The following is a 20,200-nucleotide window of genomic DNA, read 5'->3' as shown; positions in this document are numbered from 1 at the left end:
GTTACAGGACGTTCAGGATCGCACCAATAGCCCTCCTGCCGTGTCAGAGACTCAATCAGCCATGCCAATTCCGCCCGTGCCGTATACCGGGTCGGGGATCAAGCTAGCCTCCCCTGAGCGATTCTCTGGGGAGCCAAGACAATGCAAGGCATTTTTGACTGACTGTAACATTCATTTTGAGTACTCCCCCCAGGCCTTTCCCACAGATCGATCCCGGGTGGCTTTCATGATTTCCCACCTGACTGGGAGAGCCAGAACCTGGGCCACGGCAGAGTGGGCCCGCAGTTCCCCACTCTGCGGCTCCGTCACGGAATTCCGAGCCGCTCTTCAGAGGGTCTTTGATCCAGCCTGTTCCGACCGGGAAAAGGCCCGGCAGCTAAGCAGCCTGATACAAGGAAAGGACTCCGTGAGCGACTATGCCATCCGCTTCCGCACTCTCGCGGCAGAGAGTGGCTGGAACTCCACGGCTCTCTATGACGTCTTCCTCAAGGGCCTGGCGACGTCCATCCAAGAGCTGCTCATCTCAGTCGATCTGCCACCGGATTTGGACTCCCTCATCGCCCTTGCCATACGGACGGATCATCGGCTGCAGGAGGTGACGCAGAGCCGCGGTCGCCGGGCAAGGACGATGGAGGGATCCCCGCTCTTCCAAGCACCAGGTGTGTCAGCTCTTCTCGGTTCTTCGGCAGTTCAGCGCCAACCCGTTCCCTTGGGGCGAGAGGAGGAAACCATGCAACTGGGCGGAGCGCGGCTTTCGCTGGAGGAGAGACTGCGCCGAAAGCTGGAAGGTCTGTGCTTTTACTGCGGTAACCGAGATCATCTCGTGGCCGCCTGCCCAGCCAAAAGGACCCAAACGGTGAGTCAAGTTACGACTCCAGTGTCGGTTCCACGAAAACTCACACCAGTAAGAATCATTCACCGCACCACTCCCACAGACCTCCATGCCCTGATAGATTCTGGGGCTGATGAGAGCCTGATAGACTGGGGGCTTGTGAGACATTTTGGAGCCAAGACTGAGCCACTAATTAAGCCCATTAAGGCTAGGGCACTAAATGGAAGTGAGTTATTCACCATTACACACATCACAGAACCCATCCAGCTCCAAGTTGGAAAACATAAGGAGCACCTAGTTTTTCATGTGTTTCAGTCTCCTTCACAGACTCTGGTCCTAGGACACCCATGGTTGTGTGAACACAACCCCCATGTAAACTGGTTGACTGGCGAAGTTCTGGGATGGGGGAAGAATTGTGTGAGCCATGGGGTTGGTTCGCCAATTCGAGAAGTGGACATCACGACTGTTAATCACATTTCTGTTAATTCCTTCACAGACTCTGAATACCCAAATTTGAGCATCGTCCCTTCTTGCTACCATCACCTCCAAGAGATTTTCAACAAGACCAAAGCCATGTTGCTCCCACCCCATCGTGCCTATGACTGTGCCATAGAGCTGATTCCAGGTTCCACCATTCCCAAGGGACGCCTATATTCTGTTTCAGGACCAGAGAAGGCGGCCCTGAAGGAATACATCGAGACTTCCCTGAAGGCTGGACTGATTCGTCCTTCCTCATCACCAGCGGGAGCAGGTTTATTTTTTGTGGGAAAAAAGGATGGTTCCTTACGGCCTTGTATAGACTATAGCCTCCTTAATGACATTACAATAAAGAACCGCTACCCCCTTCCTCTCATGTCTTCCGTGTTTGAAAATCTTCAACAAGCTATGATCTTTACCAAATTGGATTTGCGCAATGCCTACCATCTCATTAGGATCCGGGAGGGGGATGAATGGAAAACCGGGTTTAATACACCTAGTGGCCATTACGAGTACCTAGTCATGCCCTTCGGTCTCACTAATGCTCCTGCGGTTTTCCAGGCCATGATTAATGACGTGTTGAGAGACTTTCAGGACCAGTTTGTGTATGTTTATTTAGACGACACCACCCTGAGGCTAATGGCCAGTCTGAACGCCTCAACCAACAGTTAGAAACCGGTCTACGGTGCCTTGTCTCCCAGAATCCTGCAACGTGGAGCAAACACCTGGTCTGGGTTGAGCTTGCCCATAACTCCCTGCCTACCTCTGCCACAGGACTCACCCCATTCAAATGCGTTTTTGGCTACGATCCCCCCTTTTTTGCTAACCTGGAGTCTGAGGCCTCTGTTCCTTCTGCCCATGCCTTGGTCCGTCGCTGCCATCGCATCTGGGCAGCCGCTCGGCAGGTACTGGAGCGCCAGAGGGACAGAGGCAAGCGAGCAGCTGATCGGAAGAGGAGACCTGCTCCAGCATACCAGCCGGGGGATAAAGTGTGGCTGTCCTCCAAAAACCTTCACTTGAAGGTGCCATGCCAAAAGTTGGCAACATGGTTTGTGGGTCCGTACCCCATCTCCAAGGTGATCAACCCGGCCGCTGTCCGTCTTCGCCTGCCTCGGTCCCTTCGTGTTCACCCAACGTTCCACGTTAGCCAAGTCAAGCCAGTCAGGGAGAATTCCCTGGTTCCGGCTCCTTCGCCCCCGCCGCCTCCTGTGATTGTGGATGGGGGTCCCGTCTACAAAGTGAAGCGACTGCTGGCCGTCCGCAAACGGGGCCGGGGCAAGCAGTTCTTGGTGGACTGGGAGGGGTATGGGCCCGAGGAGAGACAGTGGGTTCCTTCCCGCTTCATTATGGATGACTCTCTAATTGAGGACTTCTATAGGGATCATCCTGACCAGCCTGGGCCGTCAGGAGTCGGCCCTAGAGGGAGGGGTACTGTCACACCGCGGTGAGGTTGTCCTGTCATTTCCTGTTTTATTTTGAAAATTCTGACTCCTCTCGTTTCAGGTCACTTGCCCTTCCTCGTGTGGTGTCAGTGTCAACCCTGATTCCTGATTGTGTCCACCTGTTTCCCATTACCCTCATGTGTTAAATGGTCTGCGTCTCCCCTGTCTTGTGCCTAAGTGTTTTCGTCAGAGCCACTAAAGCCAGTTACCGTCCACAGCCTTGTTGCCCTGTCCCTTGAGAGAACTTTGGTTTGTAACTTTGAATAGCCACAGTATTGTTTTAGTTAAGGAGTGATTTTGTTTTGATTGTAGTTTAGACTTCCCCCCTTTTGGAGCGCCTTTAGTTTAACCTTGAATAGCTTTTGTTTTTTCCCTCTCAATGAGGAGCTTTTGTTTTGTTTAATAAAAGCTGCTTCAGCCTCAACCTCTATCTCTGCATCTGGGTTCTAAAACTACCACGTTGTGTCAGTAATATCACAATATATTGCTGAATCAATTTTTTTTTTTAAACACCCCTAGTGGATAGTGCAGGCACATTATCATGTGCCCCCTTTTTTTTACTTTGAGCACCTGCACCTCTAAAGGTCACTGCACACCCCTGGATTTTGTCATACTAAAATGTCAACATGTTCAAAATTTGCTAGGGGTATAAATAATTTCAGGCTTGACTGTTAAGTGCCCGAGCTTGGTCAGGTGTCCTTTTTATTCACAACCCCAAGGTGGCAACCCTAGCTACTATACATCATGGTGTAAATGCACCAAAAATACCTCGAGTTTACCAACAGAAGCCACTCCGCTTGGATGTGAAAATTAATATAAAGTATCAGCGCTATAGAACCCTATGCCTACAGCAACATGCTAGTTCAGTGTCACTAGGATGTGGGCGGTCACTGTGTAACCACGCCACTTTAACTAAAGTAACTAAACAGAAATAACAGCCAAAAGGTAAGCTTAACATCTTCAAATGAAAATCGGGACTTTAATGTGTTTCATTTTCGTAAAAATTAGCAACCAACACATTATTAGCAGTCATCTAAACTGCACCAGTGTGGCAGCAACGAATATACAATAAATCTTACCTTTCTACGAAAACTGTTTTATTTCTGCCCACTTTGAGGTCTCTGTATGTCAACCACAGTTTAAGCTGTTCCAAAGTGTGTTTGTCGATTGAATGTTTGTCGATTGAACCATGTTGAAATTTCACGCCTGGGACTTCGTTCTCTTCCAAAATGATGTGTACGCATGTGTCCTCCTCTGCTATTTTGTCTGACTCATGCATATTAATGAGGAAAACGTGACGTCATTTGAGATCAACCCTTTAAAACTTCCTACACAACATATTAGCTTGTGCATATAACATGCGACGCTGCCTGTACATGTCATCATCACACAACAGATCTGTAATGATCTTGACCCACATAACCCAGATACTGAACTTTTGAGCACACAGTTAACATATGACCAGACAGGGATAAAGATGGGAATCTGATGTCCTTATCCCCCTTTGCCCTGAAAATCAGCACCACACTCTTCTTCGCATTATATTTGATATCAAATTTTACACCATAGTCAGAACAAATATTTAGCAGTTGTTGAAATCCTGCACTACTAGGTGACATAATATAGCAAGGTCATCTGCATACATAAGATGGTTGACCACAGTGTTGCCAAACATGCAGCCAGTATTACACTGCCTGAGTCGCTCTGACAGATCATATACACATTAAACAGGACTGAAGAAACAATCCATCAATGGCTACACCCTGGCTTTGACCTGTTCCAACTTCTGCCCTCTGGGAGGCACTACAGGTGCATAAAGTCAAAAACACACAGACTCAAAAACAGCTTTTTTTCCCAATCTGTGCAATCATGTGCAATATACCATTGTGTGCAATATAAATAACATGTAATTTACCATTATTCCTACCTCTGTGTACATTGTTTATACTGTAGATATTTAGATATTTTATTATGTTTTTTATTATTCTATTTTATTTTATTTTTTTAACTTGTGTTTTTACTCATTTCTTATTGCACTGACTGAAATCGTCCACAATTTCGTTGTACATGTGTATAATGACAATAAAGGCATCCTATTCTATCCTAACTCTGTTCCCAACACTCAACAAAGCAGAGGTCGCTCTCCCCCACCTGCATACTCTGATTGGCGTACCAGAATGCCAGAGTCCTAATTATGGTTTTATATACCCCTCTTTGACTCAATTTACAATTGACACACACACATATATATATATATACTGCTAGGGAGCTAGCTAGCTAGCATCAAGGGCTAAAGCCAAACTGTGGCAGGGTTTTTACTTTCAGGTGCTAGCTAAATCCCATTGTGCTTGTTTACTTGCTAGGGAGCTAGCTAGCTAAGGGCTAAGGCCAAACTGTGGCAGGTTTTTTACTTTCTGGACCTGGATTTGCCACCTCTGATTCTTAACATGGCAGATATTACTAAATTACTTGAAACACTATTGCATTGAATTGCACTTCACTGTATTCCTTAAAAGGAAGTTGTACGACAACATATTTTGATTGGGACATTTATTTATTTTTCCTGGCCACTGGATTATTTGTTTCATTTTATTCATCTAATTTTTGAAATTCATTTTATTGTGTGTTCTATGCAAAATTACTTTTATGAGCAAATTGAAAAAATATAATTGCCATTAATTTCAAGCAATTTTAAGGAAATTTGCTATAATTGGGATATATAGGTCTTTTTAAAAATATATCTGTCATTGTTTTTTTGGAAAGTTTATGCATCATAACTACTAATGGTATCAGCACTTGGTATCGGTATCAATTAGTACTGAAGATTTGAGTATCGGTATCTATCTGTCTAAAAAAAAACGTGGTATCGAGAATCCCTAACGCTACATAATGTTTATGTTTATGTTGGTACTTTGACGGCTTTATTTTAGGTGGTACTTGGTGTAAAATGTTTGAAGATCACTGCTCTCTTCAAACAATCAATAAACATAGGGACAAAACAATGCTGTGTATTGTCACTGAAAATACTACTTTGAGGTTAAAAACATTTATAGTGATGCACCGAATGGCTATTTTTGCCATTTTCGGCATGCTGCCCAAAATGAAATTAAACCCGAAAGAATACGGCTGAAATAGGTTACGGTGACACAAACAAAAAACCGCTGTAAGCAAGCGTCTGTTTGAATTAGACAGCGAACGCGGGGTTGAGTGTCCGCCTTTTCTTCTGGCTGGCTTTTCACCGGTCGGTCGCAGCAGCTCCCCAGGTCATTGTGCACAGAGGGGCGACACTTGGTGTACAACATTTAAGTGGGTCGAAAAAAGACAGAATTGCCGTGTATTGCAGTACAGGTGAGCTACTCTTTCTCCCGCAGTGCCTTCCCTTTTTTTCAGAGTCCCTCGAACGCTTCCACTTTTTCACCAACATCCTGGTGGCCGTGCTAAATACTTTAGCTAATGCTAGCACTATTGCTACCAACAGTTTTAAACACGGAAACACTTACCGGATGGTGGCAGACCTGTACAGGACGCTGTGTGTGACTTTGCAGTCCGTTTCCGAAGCCGATTAGCTGGTGCGAACAAATGTATTTATTTATTTTTAAACGTTGGATAAATATGTGAATGTTCCGATTTTAAGTGTGCCGCACCTTGTCCTGCCGCACGCATCCGTCCCCGCCTGTGCGAAGTACATTGACTATAAAGTGCAATCGCGCCGCCAGAAAATGCTCAACCCTCGTTCGGTGTTTAATGTACCATTAGTCAACATGTCTGCGGTGTGAGCACATTTCAATTCATATTGTGCTTTGTTAAAATGCCATTGCTAAATAAATATTTCACAATAATATTATAATTTTAATTAATTATAATGAATGCAATTACAGTAAAAATTGGCATAATTTTTTTCCGGCATTTGGGTATTCGGCCAAACATTTTTCATTTTCGGTTTCGGCCAACTATGGAAGTAAATATGGTGCAAAACTAACTTGTAAAAAAATATTGTACCTGTAGAAAAAAGTCTAAATTTGTACCTGTAAAAAAAAAATTATGTGTAAAACAAATTTGTATCTGTAAAAACACATTTGTACCTGTAAAAGTCATGATTTGTACCTGTACAAATTTTTTTTGGTATCTGTACAAAAAGTGTCAATTTGTATCTGTAAAAGTTGTGATTTGTACCTTTAGAAATGACAACTTGTAGTCAAAGAAGTCGCCACTAGGAGTCACAAGTGGTTTTTCTGCTGCTGTCCAGTGACGTGAGTTTTGCACCATTTTTCTCGCTACAAAAGGTGCAAAACTGATTCGTACTTGTAGAGCGCCGTGATTTGTACTCGTAGAAGAAGAGGGCGGGCTCTGGAGGATTTGGGCGGGCTAAAGCTCAACCTCATTGGTTGAGCGAACGACCGTGGGTTGAACTCAAATGACGCCCATGCACAAGTCCGCAATTCTAAACAAACAGAGTAGCCATACCAGTTTACGCGTCATTTTGGAAGAAGAGGACGTCCCAGGCGTGAAAATTTCAACATGGTTCAATATACGAACACCGTGTGGAACAGCTTAAACGTTGGTTGACATGCAGAGCACTCCGAAAGAAGTTTTAGTATGAAGGTAAGATTTATTGTACGAACATAGTTCGTAATCCGGTGCTAGCTAGCTAGCTCATCTCATGTTGTTGTCACGAAAACTGAACACATTGAAGTCACGATTTTTATTTCAAGATTTGAAGCCTACCAGTGTAAACATACGATCAATAGCTTGTACCTGTAAAAAAAAATAATAATCTAAAAAAAATACCTCATAAACTGCTGCTTAGTGCTTAGATGTGAAAATTACTATAGAGCTACAGAACCCTATTGAATGTTTTACAAGATAACCTAAACCTATAAGCAAACGTGGACAGTACTCAGCTACTTGTATTTGACTAACATTATATTCAAGCATCTGTATTCTTACTATCATAATAAAATGAAAACAAAACGTTTTTACTGCGAGTGGATCTTTAAGACGCTACAGGTATTTTAACCTCAACCCTTTATCCTCTGTATTTAATCATTTTATTTTAAATATTACAATGTATTGATAAATGTCAGTATTTTGCAATGTATGCTTTGCAAACAGTTTAAAAAAAAAGGCTCTTACACTCTTAGTTTACTCATCACTCACAGTACTCAAATATTTGTGCAAGTATTTTTTCTGCGCTTTTAATTTCTACTTGAGTTACATTTTCCAATGTAACATTACTCTTATTTAAATATTGGCTATTCTGCTTTTGAAATGCTAGTCTATCTGTATCACTAAGATGTGAGCAGTGTCACTGTCACCTAGCTACTTTAACAAAAGTAACTAGGTCAAATGTTAGTTTATTTATTTTTCATTAAATGAGAATCTCATAAGTTTCAAAATCTTGCTCAAAAGGTGGAGACAACTGCTGCAGATACTGCTGAAGCATCAGTGAAAAGGATGACCCACTCCATCAGCAAGCAGCCAAGAGACAGGAGATGACACCCGGGGGTATTCCATCAAGCCGGATTATGGAAAATTATTTTGCAGATCTTCTGTTGATGTGAATGTAGCAGGCGGTGGTCCCCTCCCCCACATGTGGCAGTGGTCTTAGTCTTTTTTTTCTGATGGCTACAATAATGGGCAACATATATTTACAGCTCAACACCTTTTTAGTCTTATTTTTTATATATATTGTTATAGGCTACTTGCCGACTTGTTGCCATGATCGCTTTTGGCTACTGTTGAGGTCAATTCGAAGTGCTTTACATTAAATCAATAATTAATAACGCGATTAATGTGAAATACACATCTAACATGAAACAATTATAACTTATATATTTAGTCTGTCGGCTTTTCTTTTTTTTTTTGCCAATGATATTTCCTTCGACTTATTGATAGCAGCAGTATTGCCTTTTTTGGTGAGTCTTGAATTCCTCATACAGCTCCATCAATAACTTTTGTTCTGTTTGTGAGAAGAATACTGTTCTCGTCTTGGATGGATGCAGAAACGGCTCTTCTAGACATCAAATAAAACATTTCAAATGATGCACAATCTTGTTTATTGAATGATACATGTTGTTATTTGATCTGACTATTTCAAATAACTCTCAATATGGATTAAATTGTACTCAAACCATTTCAAACTCAAAATTGGAAGACATTTAGAAAGCATAATTTCTTCACTTTCCCAAAGGTGATTGCAGTGAAATTCGCTCAGAACAGTAACCAGTGTATCAAGGATTCTCATTTGTTGGACTTCACAGCCACTTTGAAGCAGGTTTGATGCCACACCATGTGCCACCGTCTAGAGATGGATCAAGAAGTAGCTTTGATTGACTGCATGCTGGCATCTGTGCAAACAGAATGGTTGGGTCAGCATATTCATACAATAAAAAATAATCATAGCTTCCTAGCTGGGTCATTATCAAAACACAGCCACTGACATTATACGTAATCAGTTAAATGTTTAGCTTTATCTTGTTAGCCAGAAAAAAAACGAAGATTTTGTCACATCTTAATATCAGAAATAGTGGTAATACTGATTGACACAGACATTGTTTATAAACATTCCCATTTGCATTATTTTTATTTGGCTTCAGTGTTGAAAGCAAATGTGTATGTTTAAAAGTGTAAGAGCCTTTTTTTTTTAACTGTTTGCAAAGCATACATTGCAAAATACTGACATTTATCAATAAATTGTAATATTTAAAATAAAATGATTAAATACAGAGGATAAAGGGTTTAGGTTAAAATACCTGTAGCGTCTTAAAGATCCACTCGCAGTAAAAACGTTTTGTTTTCATTTTATTATGATAGTAAGAGTACAGATGCTTGAATATAATGTTAGTCAAATACAAGTAGCTGAGTACTGTCCACGTTTGCTTATAAGTTTAGGTTATCTTGTAAAACATTCAATAGGGTTCTGTAGCTCTATAGTAATTTTCACATCTAAGCACTAAGCAGCAGTTTATGAGGTTTTTTTTTTAGATTTTTTTTTTTTTTTTTTTACAGGTACAAGCTATTGATCGTATGTTTACACTGGTAGGCTTCAAATCTTGAAATAAAAACCGTGACTTCAATGTGTTCAGTTTTCGTGACAACAACATGAGATGAGCTAGCTAGCTAGCACCGGATTACGAGCTATGTTCGTACAATAAATCTTACCTTCATACTAAAACTTCTTTCTTTCTGCCCACTTGGAGTGCTCTGCATGTCAACCAACGTTTAAGCTGTTCCACACGGTGTTCGTATATTGAACCATGCTGAAATTTTCACGCCTGGGACGTCCTCTTCTTCCAAAATGACGCGTAAACTGGTATGGCTACTCTGTTTGTTTAGAATTGCGGACTTGTGCATGGGCGTCATTTGAGTTCAACCCACGGTCGTTCGCTCAACCAATGAGGTTGAGCTTTAGCCCGCCCAAATCCTCCAGAGCCCGCCCTCTTCTTCTACGAGTACAAATCACGGCGCTCTACAAGTACGAATCAGTTTTGCACCTTTTGTAGCGAGATAAATGGTGCAAAACTCACGTCACTGGACAGCAGCAGAAAAACCACTTGTGACTCCTAGTGGCGACTTATTTGACTACAGGTACAAATCACAACTTTTACAGATACAAATTTACTTTTTGTACAGATACAAAAAAAAAATTGTACAGGTACAATTTTTTTTACAGGTACAAATGTTTTTTACAGATACAATTTTTTTTTTTTACACGCCCACATTTTTTTTTACAGGTACAAATCACGACTTTTGCAGATACAAATTTAGACTTTTTTCTACAGGTACAAAACAATTTTACAAGTTAGTTTTGCACCATATTTACCTCCATAGCCAACCATTTTAATTTCGGTGCATCCATAAACATTTACACTTGTGAACAGACGTGTTATTACTCAAGTATGAAAGTGTCAACTCAATCCGCAGACGACGTGATCGAGTCACGTGACGTGTGTTTCCATCAAAGTTCACTTACTGTAAAAACTCCTATCTTCTTGTTTCCTTCTTGTTTCCTTACTGTCTCCTTGAATTCTATCACACAGCAACACAAAGAGAATATCACTTTATTTAAAAAACACAAACTGAATTCGTGTTATTGGATGAGCACCATTAGCTTGAGCTGAGAGCGCAGCAGCCGGGTTCCCAGAAACCAGCGAGTTGCCACCACCGCGGTCCGAGTACGAACTTACACAATAGTTCGCTTAGCGACCACGATGTGCTGATTCCGAGGCAACTGGCTCGACTTGGCTCAGCAAATGTCGGGCAGATATGCTAAAGCTAACAGTAGAGCAACTTTGGAGTGATCCGAGCATGTAAGAGCTCCCACATTCCGGTTTAGTCCACTTCATCTGATCCGTTGGACACACGCACAAACACAATAAACCAATCTATACTGTCACGTGAATCACAGCAAACATTAGCAATGTTCCCGAAGCCGGTCGACCAACTTACATAACGTCAACTACACCACAAACTTCGGTTTACCTCGAAGGAGTGGCCTCGTTCCAACATATCACAGAACATGCGAACTCTCTTGCTGCACTCTCCACTTCCGTTCTCCGTACACTGTCCTCAAACGCAGAAAAACTTCGCACTGCACCACATAATAGCTTTAAATGAAGTAATGTTAACCAATACTACTTTTTAATAGTACAACTTTTTACTGCAGCAATTACATATTCATAATAAAGTGATAATACCCGTGAAGACGTATTCAGTCAACACAGTGCCATTCCATTCATGCAGGAAAGAGTGAAATGTTTATTTCCAAATGAAGCATAATGTCTACATAAAATGTGTTTTCATCAAACAGCAGTCAAAAGCTTGAAAAAGTACAAACGACTCCAAAAAGAGAAAAAGTTGTGTTTTGTTGAACCGTGCTTTCGAACAAAACAAAAACAAAACAAAAAAGAGGTCTAATCAGACAATACATTCTTCAAATTGTCAAATACCAACAAGGCATGCTTTGTTTTAACCTTTCTCAATGTCCTTCCAAAACTTTCGATTTCCTTACAAAATAAAAAATAAATACAAAGGTCGACATTTAGTAAATATACATCTCTGAATAAACGGTTTTGCCATTATCATCAAAGTATTGAGCACCGTTTCCCCTTTTTTGTCTTGTATAGAGGGTTCTCACCTTTGTGCTAAAAATAGTAACATATCCCACATTCCAATGCGGCTGGCCATATTGTTTGGGATGCCTCCTTTTGAGTATGTAGACAGTACGCTGGTGATGAGCAGGGCTGGACTGGCCATCTGGCATTCAGGGCAGATGCCTGGTGGGCCAGTGTCTTTTGGGGATGTCGTGGTGTTATTCAGTTATTATTTTCCTCCAATTTACCCCGAAAGACCGGCATACAATTTAGAAGGAGCAGCCCATTAATCCATTTACAATATGGAGAGAAAACTCAACCAATACAAGAGTGGTAGAGCTATCTGGTAGCCAAGGGTGGTCAGGAATCGGGCTGGGCCGCTGGGCCTAAGTCAAAATGCCAGGGCCGATTATTTGTGCCAGTCCAGTCCTGGTGGTGAGTGATTCCTTTCCGCTCTGATTATTATTATTATTTTCCCCGTGGACTCACAGTCTCGCACCGTATCTGACGATGGAGAAATATACGGAGACCTTGGACAAGCAGGCGATTGTGCGGTATGCCGACAAGTTACGTCGAATAGGCGATTTGTATCCGTACAAGCTACGACAAGGGAGACTTGATTGCTGACCCCGAAGCACTACAACTTAATGTATATCGATCTTGTCAATTACCTCTTTTACCACCTAAGCCCATTTTTTAGCCTACAAGCCATTTGATTGGTTTTATTTCACATGTGTCATGCTGAAGAGTGACCCAGAAGGAAAATGGTACTGTCCAGACTATCGTGAAGGACGCTTCCTCCAAAGTTTGCAGGACTTGAAACGTTAGCTTTACAAAATGACAGATACAGCTGTGTGACAGATATTTTGTGATTATCAGAAATGACTAGAGGTGGGTGAAATTTTCAGATTCTTATATTATTCACAATTTGGCCGTGGAAGAATCGAGAACGATTCACAAACATCCAAATTCTGATTATTTAAATTTGCGGAACTAAAGTAAAGCGGAACTAAAACGCAGTAAGCGCGGTCTTCGGGACGCTAAGGGGAACGGACCGAGAGTACACATCTACAACTCACGTCTCTAGATACAAAACAACAACAAGCATGGCTGAGCCGAGCAACCCACCTCTTCGTGAGATCAGACCTGCTCCCAAAAATTTAAAAGCAGACGTGTGGAATTATTTTGGATTCTACAACGTTGATGGGGGGGTACGAATTGGACAAAAGCTACGTCATATGCAAGATTTGGCGCGCAAAAAATAAATACTTTGGCAACACAACAAATATGAGAAGCCACACAGCACGATTCCACCCAACAGAAGGGGTGATAAGGCCGTTATTGCTAGTAGCAGACAGAAAACCATCGAGGACACTCTGGGTAAACTGCCACCCACATCGCAAAAGGCAAAACAAATTACAAAAGGCATCGCAGAATTCATTGCGATGGGTTTGCAGCCTTACTCCGTTGTAGAAAATTGGGGAATTTGAAGAATGTTGGAAGCAATAGAGCCGAGGTACGTCATCCCATCTCGACACTATTTCACTGACACGGCTCTCTACAAGCAGACGAAAGTACGCCGTTACATGTGACGCGTGGACATCTGTAGCCACTGAATCGTTTGTTACAGTAACTGCCCATTTCATAACCGATGAATGGGAGCTGAAAGTACATGTGCTTCAAACAAGAGCAATGCATGAAAGCCACATGGGTGCTAATATGGCTGAGCTGCTAAGCAGTGCTGTAAATGAATGGAACATCGCAAAAAAAAAAGACATTTTTGTTGTTACAGACAACGCAGCTAATATGGTTGTCACTGCCCAGCTGGGTAACTTTAGCCATCTGACATGCTATGCCCACACGCTGAACTGTGCGGCTCAACGCGCCCTGAAGGTGCCAAGTATGGCCAGACTGTTAGGGAGAGTGAGACGCATTAGTACTTTTTTTCCACCGCAGCACCATCAGCGCACACCAGCTTGAAGAGAACCAGAGGCTGCCTAACATCCCTAAGCATAAACTGAAGGTCGACTGCTGTACTAGATGGAACAGTGCCTTTGAGAGCAACAGCCTGCCATCACTGCCACACTCCTCTCTCCTCAGGGGAGAAGATCAAATAAAGACCTATGCACACTAAGTGAGGCTGATGTCACAAATGCTGAGGATGTCATAGCAGCCCTCAAGCCCCTGAGGGATGCAACAACTGTCATGTCAGCAGAGAGAAGCCCCACCATTTCTCTGCAAGCTAAACTTCTCAATGAGACAAAGGACAGTCCTGGGGCGTCTCCACTGGTCAGGGAAATAAAGAGAGCCATACATGAGGACCTCAGCAAGAGATACAGCAGCGACAGGATAAGCAAACTCTTCAGACAGCTGATGCTCTCGATCCTCGTTTTAAAAGCTTGCCCTTCCGTCGTCCCTGTCGTCGGAGGAGGAGAGAGGAGACCTATGAAAGAGTGACTTTTGAGGCTGTTGCACAAGCACAACTACAGGTAATGTTGGGTTTTTATTATATATAATTATTTAATATTCCCTTTAAAACGTTACTCTGTGGATAATATAGCATTTATTTATTTTGTACATAATTCAATTTGTAATCCAATATTTCAAATTAAATCATTTGTATCAAATGTCCAGTTAACAATGAAGATGTGATAAACATTTAAGCCTTTTTGTTTACCTGTTTTCCTCATTATGTGTTTACCTAGAGCAAGTTTAGCGAGAGGACGAGGAACAAACACCTGTTGCAGGGGAAGAGGACCCACCAAACATAGAGATGAAAGAACAAATTTTGTCATCTTCTCTGTTGGAGGATCTGCTGGGGAAGGACTTCAATCAAGTCGAAAGGCAACCACAGCCCCAGTCTGCAGCACACTTTTATCTGAGCATGTGGATCAACTCCTGTTCTTATACTCCTGTTTTTATACAAGAACATAATCATTTTATAATCGAATCGTAGCCTCTGAATCGTAATCAAATCGTGAGGTGCCCCAAGATTCCCACCTCTAGAAATGACTGCCTGAAAAAAAAAAAAAATCCAATCTTTTTATGTACTGTTCAGATTACAAAAACAAATGAGACATCTAATGTGAACGCAACACGCCCGTGATGAAGAGAACACGTAGAGTGACGTACACCCAAATAAACGGCACTTTGCAGTGTTCACAGAAGTAACCTGATTTGCAACGTTTTACCGCCAGCCAAGCCACCATGACAAGCAACTTTTATCAATGGCATATGCAAATTCAACTGTGCCAACGCACGTTACAGACTGGTGGACTGGTGGACTCGTTTTGCTGACGTGTTAGGAGTTCGATTCATGTGTCTTGTCTGCATCCATTATGCAAATTCAGTTGTGCGAAAGCCCGCACTCCTGGTTGGTTGGTGAACTGTTTTCACGCTCGCTCCTGATTGGCTGCTGTCCTCAGCTGCATCGTGCGTCAGTTTTGAATGTGCTGTTTACAAACAGCAACAGAAATGCGTCAGACGTACGCACTCGGATTGCAACCATACGCAAACCGCTCATCATCCCACAAATCGGCGTGCTCTTTTCATTTTTATGATATTACCTGCGAGTGAAAAGAGTCTCTCACATGGAACAGACGTGACAGGAGTAACAAGGTATTTGCCAGCAAGAGAGGACAGCTCCATAAGCTCCTGCTTGAGCTGACCAACCACTGCCTACGGGTCCCTCAATAGGGCAAATTTCAAATGCTTGCATATTGATTTATCACTCACGATCAATTGTGTTATTTTTTAACGCACTAATTTGCATCGTAATTATTATTTTAATTTTTTTAAACCTTTATTTAACCAGGTAAAATGTTTGAGAACTTATTCTCATTTACAAACATGACCTGGACAAGAAGCCCAAACAGAGCACCTACATCACAGTACAAACAAAACAATAAAGCACAACATAATTATAAAAAAGAGGAGAAGTGCACTTATGCATATATTAACAAGAACAGGTGTCAATTACAATTTCCTGAATCTTGTTTTTAAACAAAGAAACTGTCGTTGGAGAGATGAGTCTGAATTTGTTCTGTAGGGTGTTCCAATCATTTGCTACTGCGAATCGAAAGGAATTACAGCCAAATGTAGTAAGTGTTTTTGGAGGGTTAAACTTAATTAACTCACGAGACTTAGTACTGTAAGTATTCTGAGCAAGATTAAGAAGCGATGACAGGTAGGAAGGTATCATGCCAAGAAAAGTTTTATAGATAAAGACAAACCAGTGATGAAGTCGCCGTGTTTGAATAGATGGCCAGCCCACTAATTTGTAAAGATCGCATTGGTGAGTCTGAAATGGGGCATTTGCCACAAATCGGATAGCTGAATGATAAAGTGTGTCCAGTTTTTTAAGAGTGGAGTTTGGTGCTATTCTGTAAATAAGGTCTCCATAGTCAAGAATAGGCAACAATGTCATCTTCATTAGCATGCACTTTGTGGCATGAGTGAATGAGGCTTTATTGCGAAAAAGGAAAGATAATCTGGTTTTAACCTTAGCTTGCAGGTTACTGATGTGTGTAGCAAATGACAGTAATAAATCAACCAGATACTTATATATTTATAAGAAGTGACACATTCCAAATTTGATCCATCAGCACAAGTAATAGTAGGATGACTGATTACTTGTTTACGGCTGAATGAAATACATTTAGCAGTGTTGAGGCGGAGATGGAGTTTATGGAAGGCCTACTCCACAGAGGTAAGGCTAAGCTGGAGACAGGACGCTGCAATTTCAAGTGAAGGTCCAACCGAATACAGGATTGTGTCATCAGCATAGAGATGAATCCGGGAATTCACAACAGTTTTGGCTATGTCATTGATGTAGATGGAGAAAAGGGTTGGACCCAGAATGGAGCCTTGTGGCACACCTTTAGAAACTGTCTAAATGCAACCCAGTCAACGGGGGATTGTGAAAAATGAGCTTTCTGCCAGAGGGTGTTCTTTTGGTGAACAAGCTTAGCCAACTCGGTAGTAAACCATGGACTATGGCGGTTTGTAATTCAAATCTTCTTCAGAGGGGCATGTTTATTGATAATCTGGCCAAATTCTTCCTTAAAACAATTCCAGGCCTCATTCAAGCACCCAAATGTATCAAGTTTTTCCCAGGCCACTGATGCAACGTCCTAAAGAAAGGCCTGTACGTCCAATTTCTTCACGAAACGCTTGGTTACAATCATTGGTGGTCTTTTGACAACACAGCCAGAGCGTATGCATGCGATAACAAAATGATCGCTTATTTGGCTAAAGACTCCGGATTGATAATTCGACGGAGTATTAGTAAGAATCAAATTAATCAGCGATGAAGACAAGGGAGACTTTGTATTAGGTCTTGTGGGTTCAGTTATAATCTGGGTAAGATTTAAAGCATCAAACTGCTGTAAAACAGTCTCTGGGGGTTTAGTCATGTCACAGATCAGATCGCCCAAAAGAACAAACTCAGAGGCTGTGTATGGTGCAAGAAGCTGACTAAGAGCTGTGAGTGTAGAGATGGGTGCAGAGGGTGTTCGATAGCAGACAGCAACAGTAAGAGAAAAATATTTTTGAAAGATTGAGTTTCAACACCAACAGTTCCAATTGTTTTGGCGCAGATTTTGACAAAACAACTGTACATGGCAAATAATCTTCAACCTACATTGCTACACCACCTCCCCTAGTGGCTCTGTCTTGACGGAACACATTGAAACCTGGTAAGCAGACATCAATGTCACTGTTACTCTTTTTAAGCCAAACTCTGAGATAGCTAGGATGTCTGGTTTACCAGTGTCTACAAGAGTCTTCAAAGTGTCGAGATGACCAGGGTTTAACAGGCGACAAATGTTAATGTGCAAAAACCCCCAAAGATTTACGAGAGCAAAAGCCTTCGAATGACAATTGAGGCATAGTAACACCGACACAAACAGTAGGTCCATGATTTGGGTGGATATTTCCAGAAATTAACACTATTAACAGGCGCATGACTGAAGGCCTGTAATATTGTGTTTTTACATTCTTACACGGCTCATAGAAGTTACATTTTAATAATTTTTTGCAGCAGCATAACCGAGAAAAACGGGATGAAATAGGGTACTTGAGCTTTAGGCAATCCCAATATATTCGTAGTCCAGAAAGATGCAACATCTCTGCACTCAGGAGAAAAGTATTGTGTGCCGCTATAAACAGTGACAATCTCAATCGGACGCTTGTTGTTTTGCAGATTAAAAAGGGGTAAAGCTTGAGGCGAAACAACACACACAAAAAAACACCAAATCAATAATATACGTGTAGAGATATTCATGTCCACAATATCGCGCAACAATGCGCACAGACTGTCAGAGAAATGAAGACAAACTATCAGGCGCCACGGCCACTTTAACGGGTCCTCGGTCAGCTGGAGATTGTAAACAGCATAGTGGCCGGGTGGGGGCTGGGGGCAGAGAAATAACTACAGCAGTACAGTGGTTTGGTGTGGAAAAATCAGCAATTGGAGGCGGTGCATACAATTTTCTGTCCGAACACAGCTGGGATTAATCATTAATTTGACAATTTATTAGTAATATAATTTCAAACTTTTGTACAATTCAAAGATGGAAATAATTTAAAATAACAACTGTGTTTTTGTGAGACCCTTCACACGCTTGTTCCTTGTTTTCCTTTGATCCAAAAGTCTGCTAAACCTTGCGCAGACTAGTCCATCTATATGGTTGGGCGCCAACACCTCCTTCAAAGAAGATGGTACCAAGTGGGCTGATGGATTTCCATTCAGTTACATCCACTTGGACACAGGTAGCTAAAAATTTGACTGATGTTTGTCGGCTGCAGAGAAACTTACAGTCTGATCTGTCATCTCCTCCCAGACAACTCTGCTCAACGCTGTCTTTCCTGACCTAACGAACTAAGATAAAAAGGGAATGAAGAAGGTAGATGGGGAATAGAGATGGAAGCGTTTTGACCTGTCAATCCTTTTATATTTGAATCAAGCGTTGCGCCAGTGGTATATAGTCAGATTGCAATGAAGGCGCATGTACGGACTGGTTCAGGTGCACGGGAGAGAAAGGAACTCGGCGAGCGTCGATTCTCAGTTGAAGAAAACTCAGTTGGAGGCGATCTAGGCAGTCTGCGCACGCGCAGCTGGAATGCTGCACTGGAGTCTCTGGCTGATGGTGATGGGCGCACGACTGAGAGGCCGCTGCAGGTCTCTGGTTGGTGGCAAGGTGCGCGCGCGGCATGAAGGCCGTGGCAGGTCCTCGACCGGCACAAGTCCCTAGTTGGTGGTGATGTGCTTGCGCGGTTGAAAGGCCGCAGTCAGTTGGTTTGGGTGCTGCGAGCCGTTTCGGGCGCACGGCTGAAGCAAAAATTGGTCGCTAGCGCGCATCGGGTTGGTGCCTAACAGCCGTCGTGGAACCGGGTCGGCGGGGCACTGCGTTATTCAGAGAGCAGAAGGTAGGTGGGTCGGCTCTTGGCAGGAACAGACACGCGTGTTTTGGGACACGCAGTGTGGTTGCGAGTCCTTGCGTGATGCGTGCTTTGGGGCGCGCGGCGTGGCTCGTGTCCGGGGCTCAAAGAAGGAAGCCACGTGGTCGCTCTCAGCGTGTTCGGCAACCACGTCTCTCGCAATGGTCAGTAGAAGTTCATGGGGCAAGAGGAGAAGAGGCGAAGAGGGAGAAGAGCGAAGAAGAGAGGGAAGTTCCTTCGCGCCCTGGCTTTTAAACTTGTGTCCCAGGGGGTCGGAGTAGTAGTTCCGCCTCTTCCGTGCAATTGAAGCAGACTTGGTCGACTGAGACCAAGCTTTTGGGATAGCATTTGATCATTTTTGATCAGAATTGACAAGCCAGATGCTTCATTTGTCATTCTGAACACATATCAAACATTACAGCGATCATAAAGTTATTGAATCCGCTAAGCTTACTAATTATCTAAACTTGGAGGGCTGCAGAAGTTACACACATCATTTATTTGAGATAGACATACAGGTTGTGTACAAAGATAAACAACAGAAATCACTTGATGTCAGTCAAGTACATAGAGTCTTTTTATGTCCCGAATTATGTAGACTTCAGATTAATTACGAGCAGCAGGATTCTTGAGGATAATACCGATAGTGGCCGCTGGAGGGCAGTATAACTTCCAAGGGGCGTTCTTTTAAAAAACACATGGCTGATTCCTGTGGATAGACCAGACCATAAAAGTGGTCTGGGACCGATAAGACTGCTAGTCTGCTTGCCAAACAGGCTTTTAGATCTTGGTAGGCACTGAGGTATGTGTTTCCTGTGGGTTGTAAAAACAAAATCCAGTCCCTGCTTGAGGAAAATTCAAAGAGATTCCTCCCCCCAAATTGAGGGTGACGGACAATATTCGTTACACACCTATAC

At 42.5% G+C, this 20,200-nt stretch overlaps 2 protein-coding genes across 9 annotated transcripts in view; one reads left to right on the top strand and one right to left on the bottom strand.

Annotated features, from left to right (window-relative positions):
- Positions 1-11,347, bottom strand: part of abcd1 (ATP-binding cassette, sub-family D (ALD), member 1) — a 57,113-nt gene extending 45,766 nt beyond the window's left edge. For 2 of the 8 annotated variants that reach the window (XM_086068878.1, XM_086068874.1), the window contains exons 1-2: positions 11,233-11,347; positions 10,724-10,779 (exon numbers count right to left, since the gene is read on the bottom strand). The gene's annotated coding sequence lies outside the window, so the exon portion shown is untranslated. Of the gene's footprint in view, positions 1-10,723; positions 10,780-10,855 lie in introns of all 8 variants that reach the window. The other 6 variants (XM_086068876.1, XM_086068875.1, XM_086068877.1 and 3 more) reach the window with 4 other exon arrangements.
- On the top strand, positions 1,053-19,455 carry LOC147178151 (uncharacterized). Its single transcript, XM_086070083.1, has 6 exons — positions 1,053-1,058; positions 1,160-1,668; positions 2,163-2,403; positions 18,515-18,614; positions 18,869-19,042; positions 19,394-19,455. The coding sequence occupies exons 1-6, from the start codon at positions 1,053-1,055 to the stop codon at positions 19,453-19,455; spliced, it is 1,092 nt and encodes a 363-aa protein (XP_085926209.1).
- Positions 19,456-20,200: the final 745 nt, after the last annotated feature.

This window comes from Leptonotus elevatus, chromosome 2, assembly GCF_054856555.1.
Source record: "Leptonotus elevatus isolate MCC_2025b chromosome 2, RoL_Lele_1.0, whole genome shotgun sequence".
Lineage (NCBI taxonomy): Eukaryota > Metazoa > Chordata > Actinopteri > Syngnathiformes > Syngnathidae > Leptonotus > Leptonotus elevatus.
This window is presented reverse-complemented; position numbering and strand designations above follow the sequence as displayed.

Coding starts and splice junctions, on each gene's coding strand:
- LOC147178151 (XM_086070083.1), top strand. Junction 1,669..2,162: donor GACATTACAATAAAGAACCG/CTACCCCCTTCC, acceptor CTCTGTTCCTTC/TGCCCATGCCTTGGTCCGTC. Junction 2,404..18,514: donor AGGTGATCAACCCGGCCGCT/GTCCGTCTTCGC, acceptor AACCTTGCGCAG/ACTAGTCCATCTATATGGTT.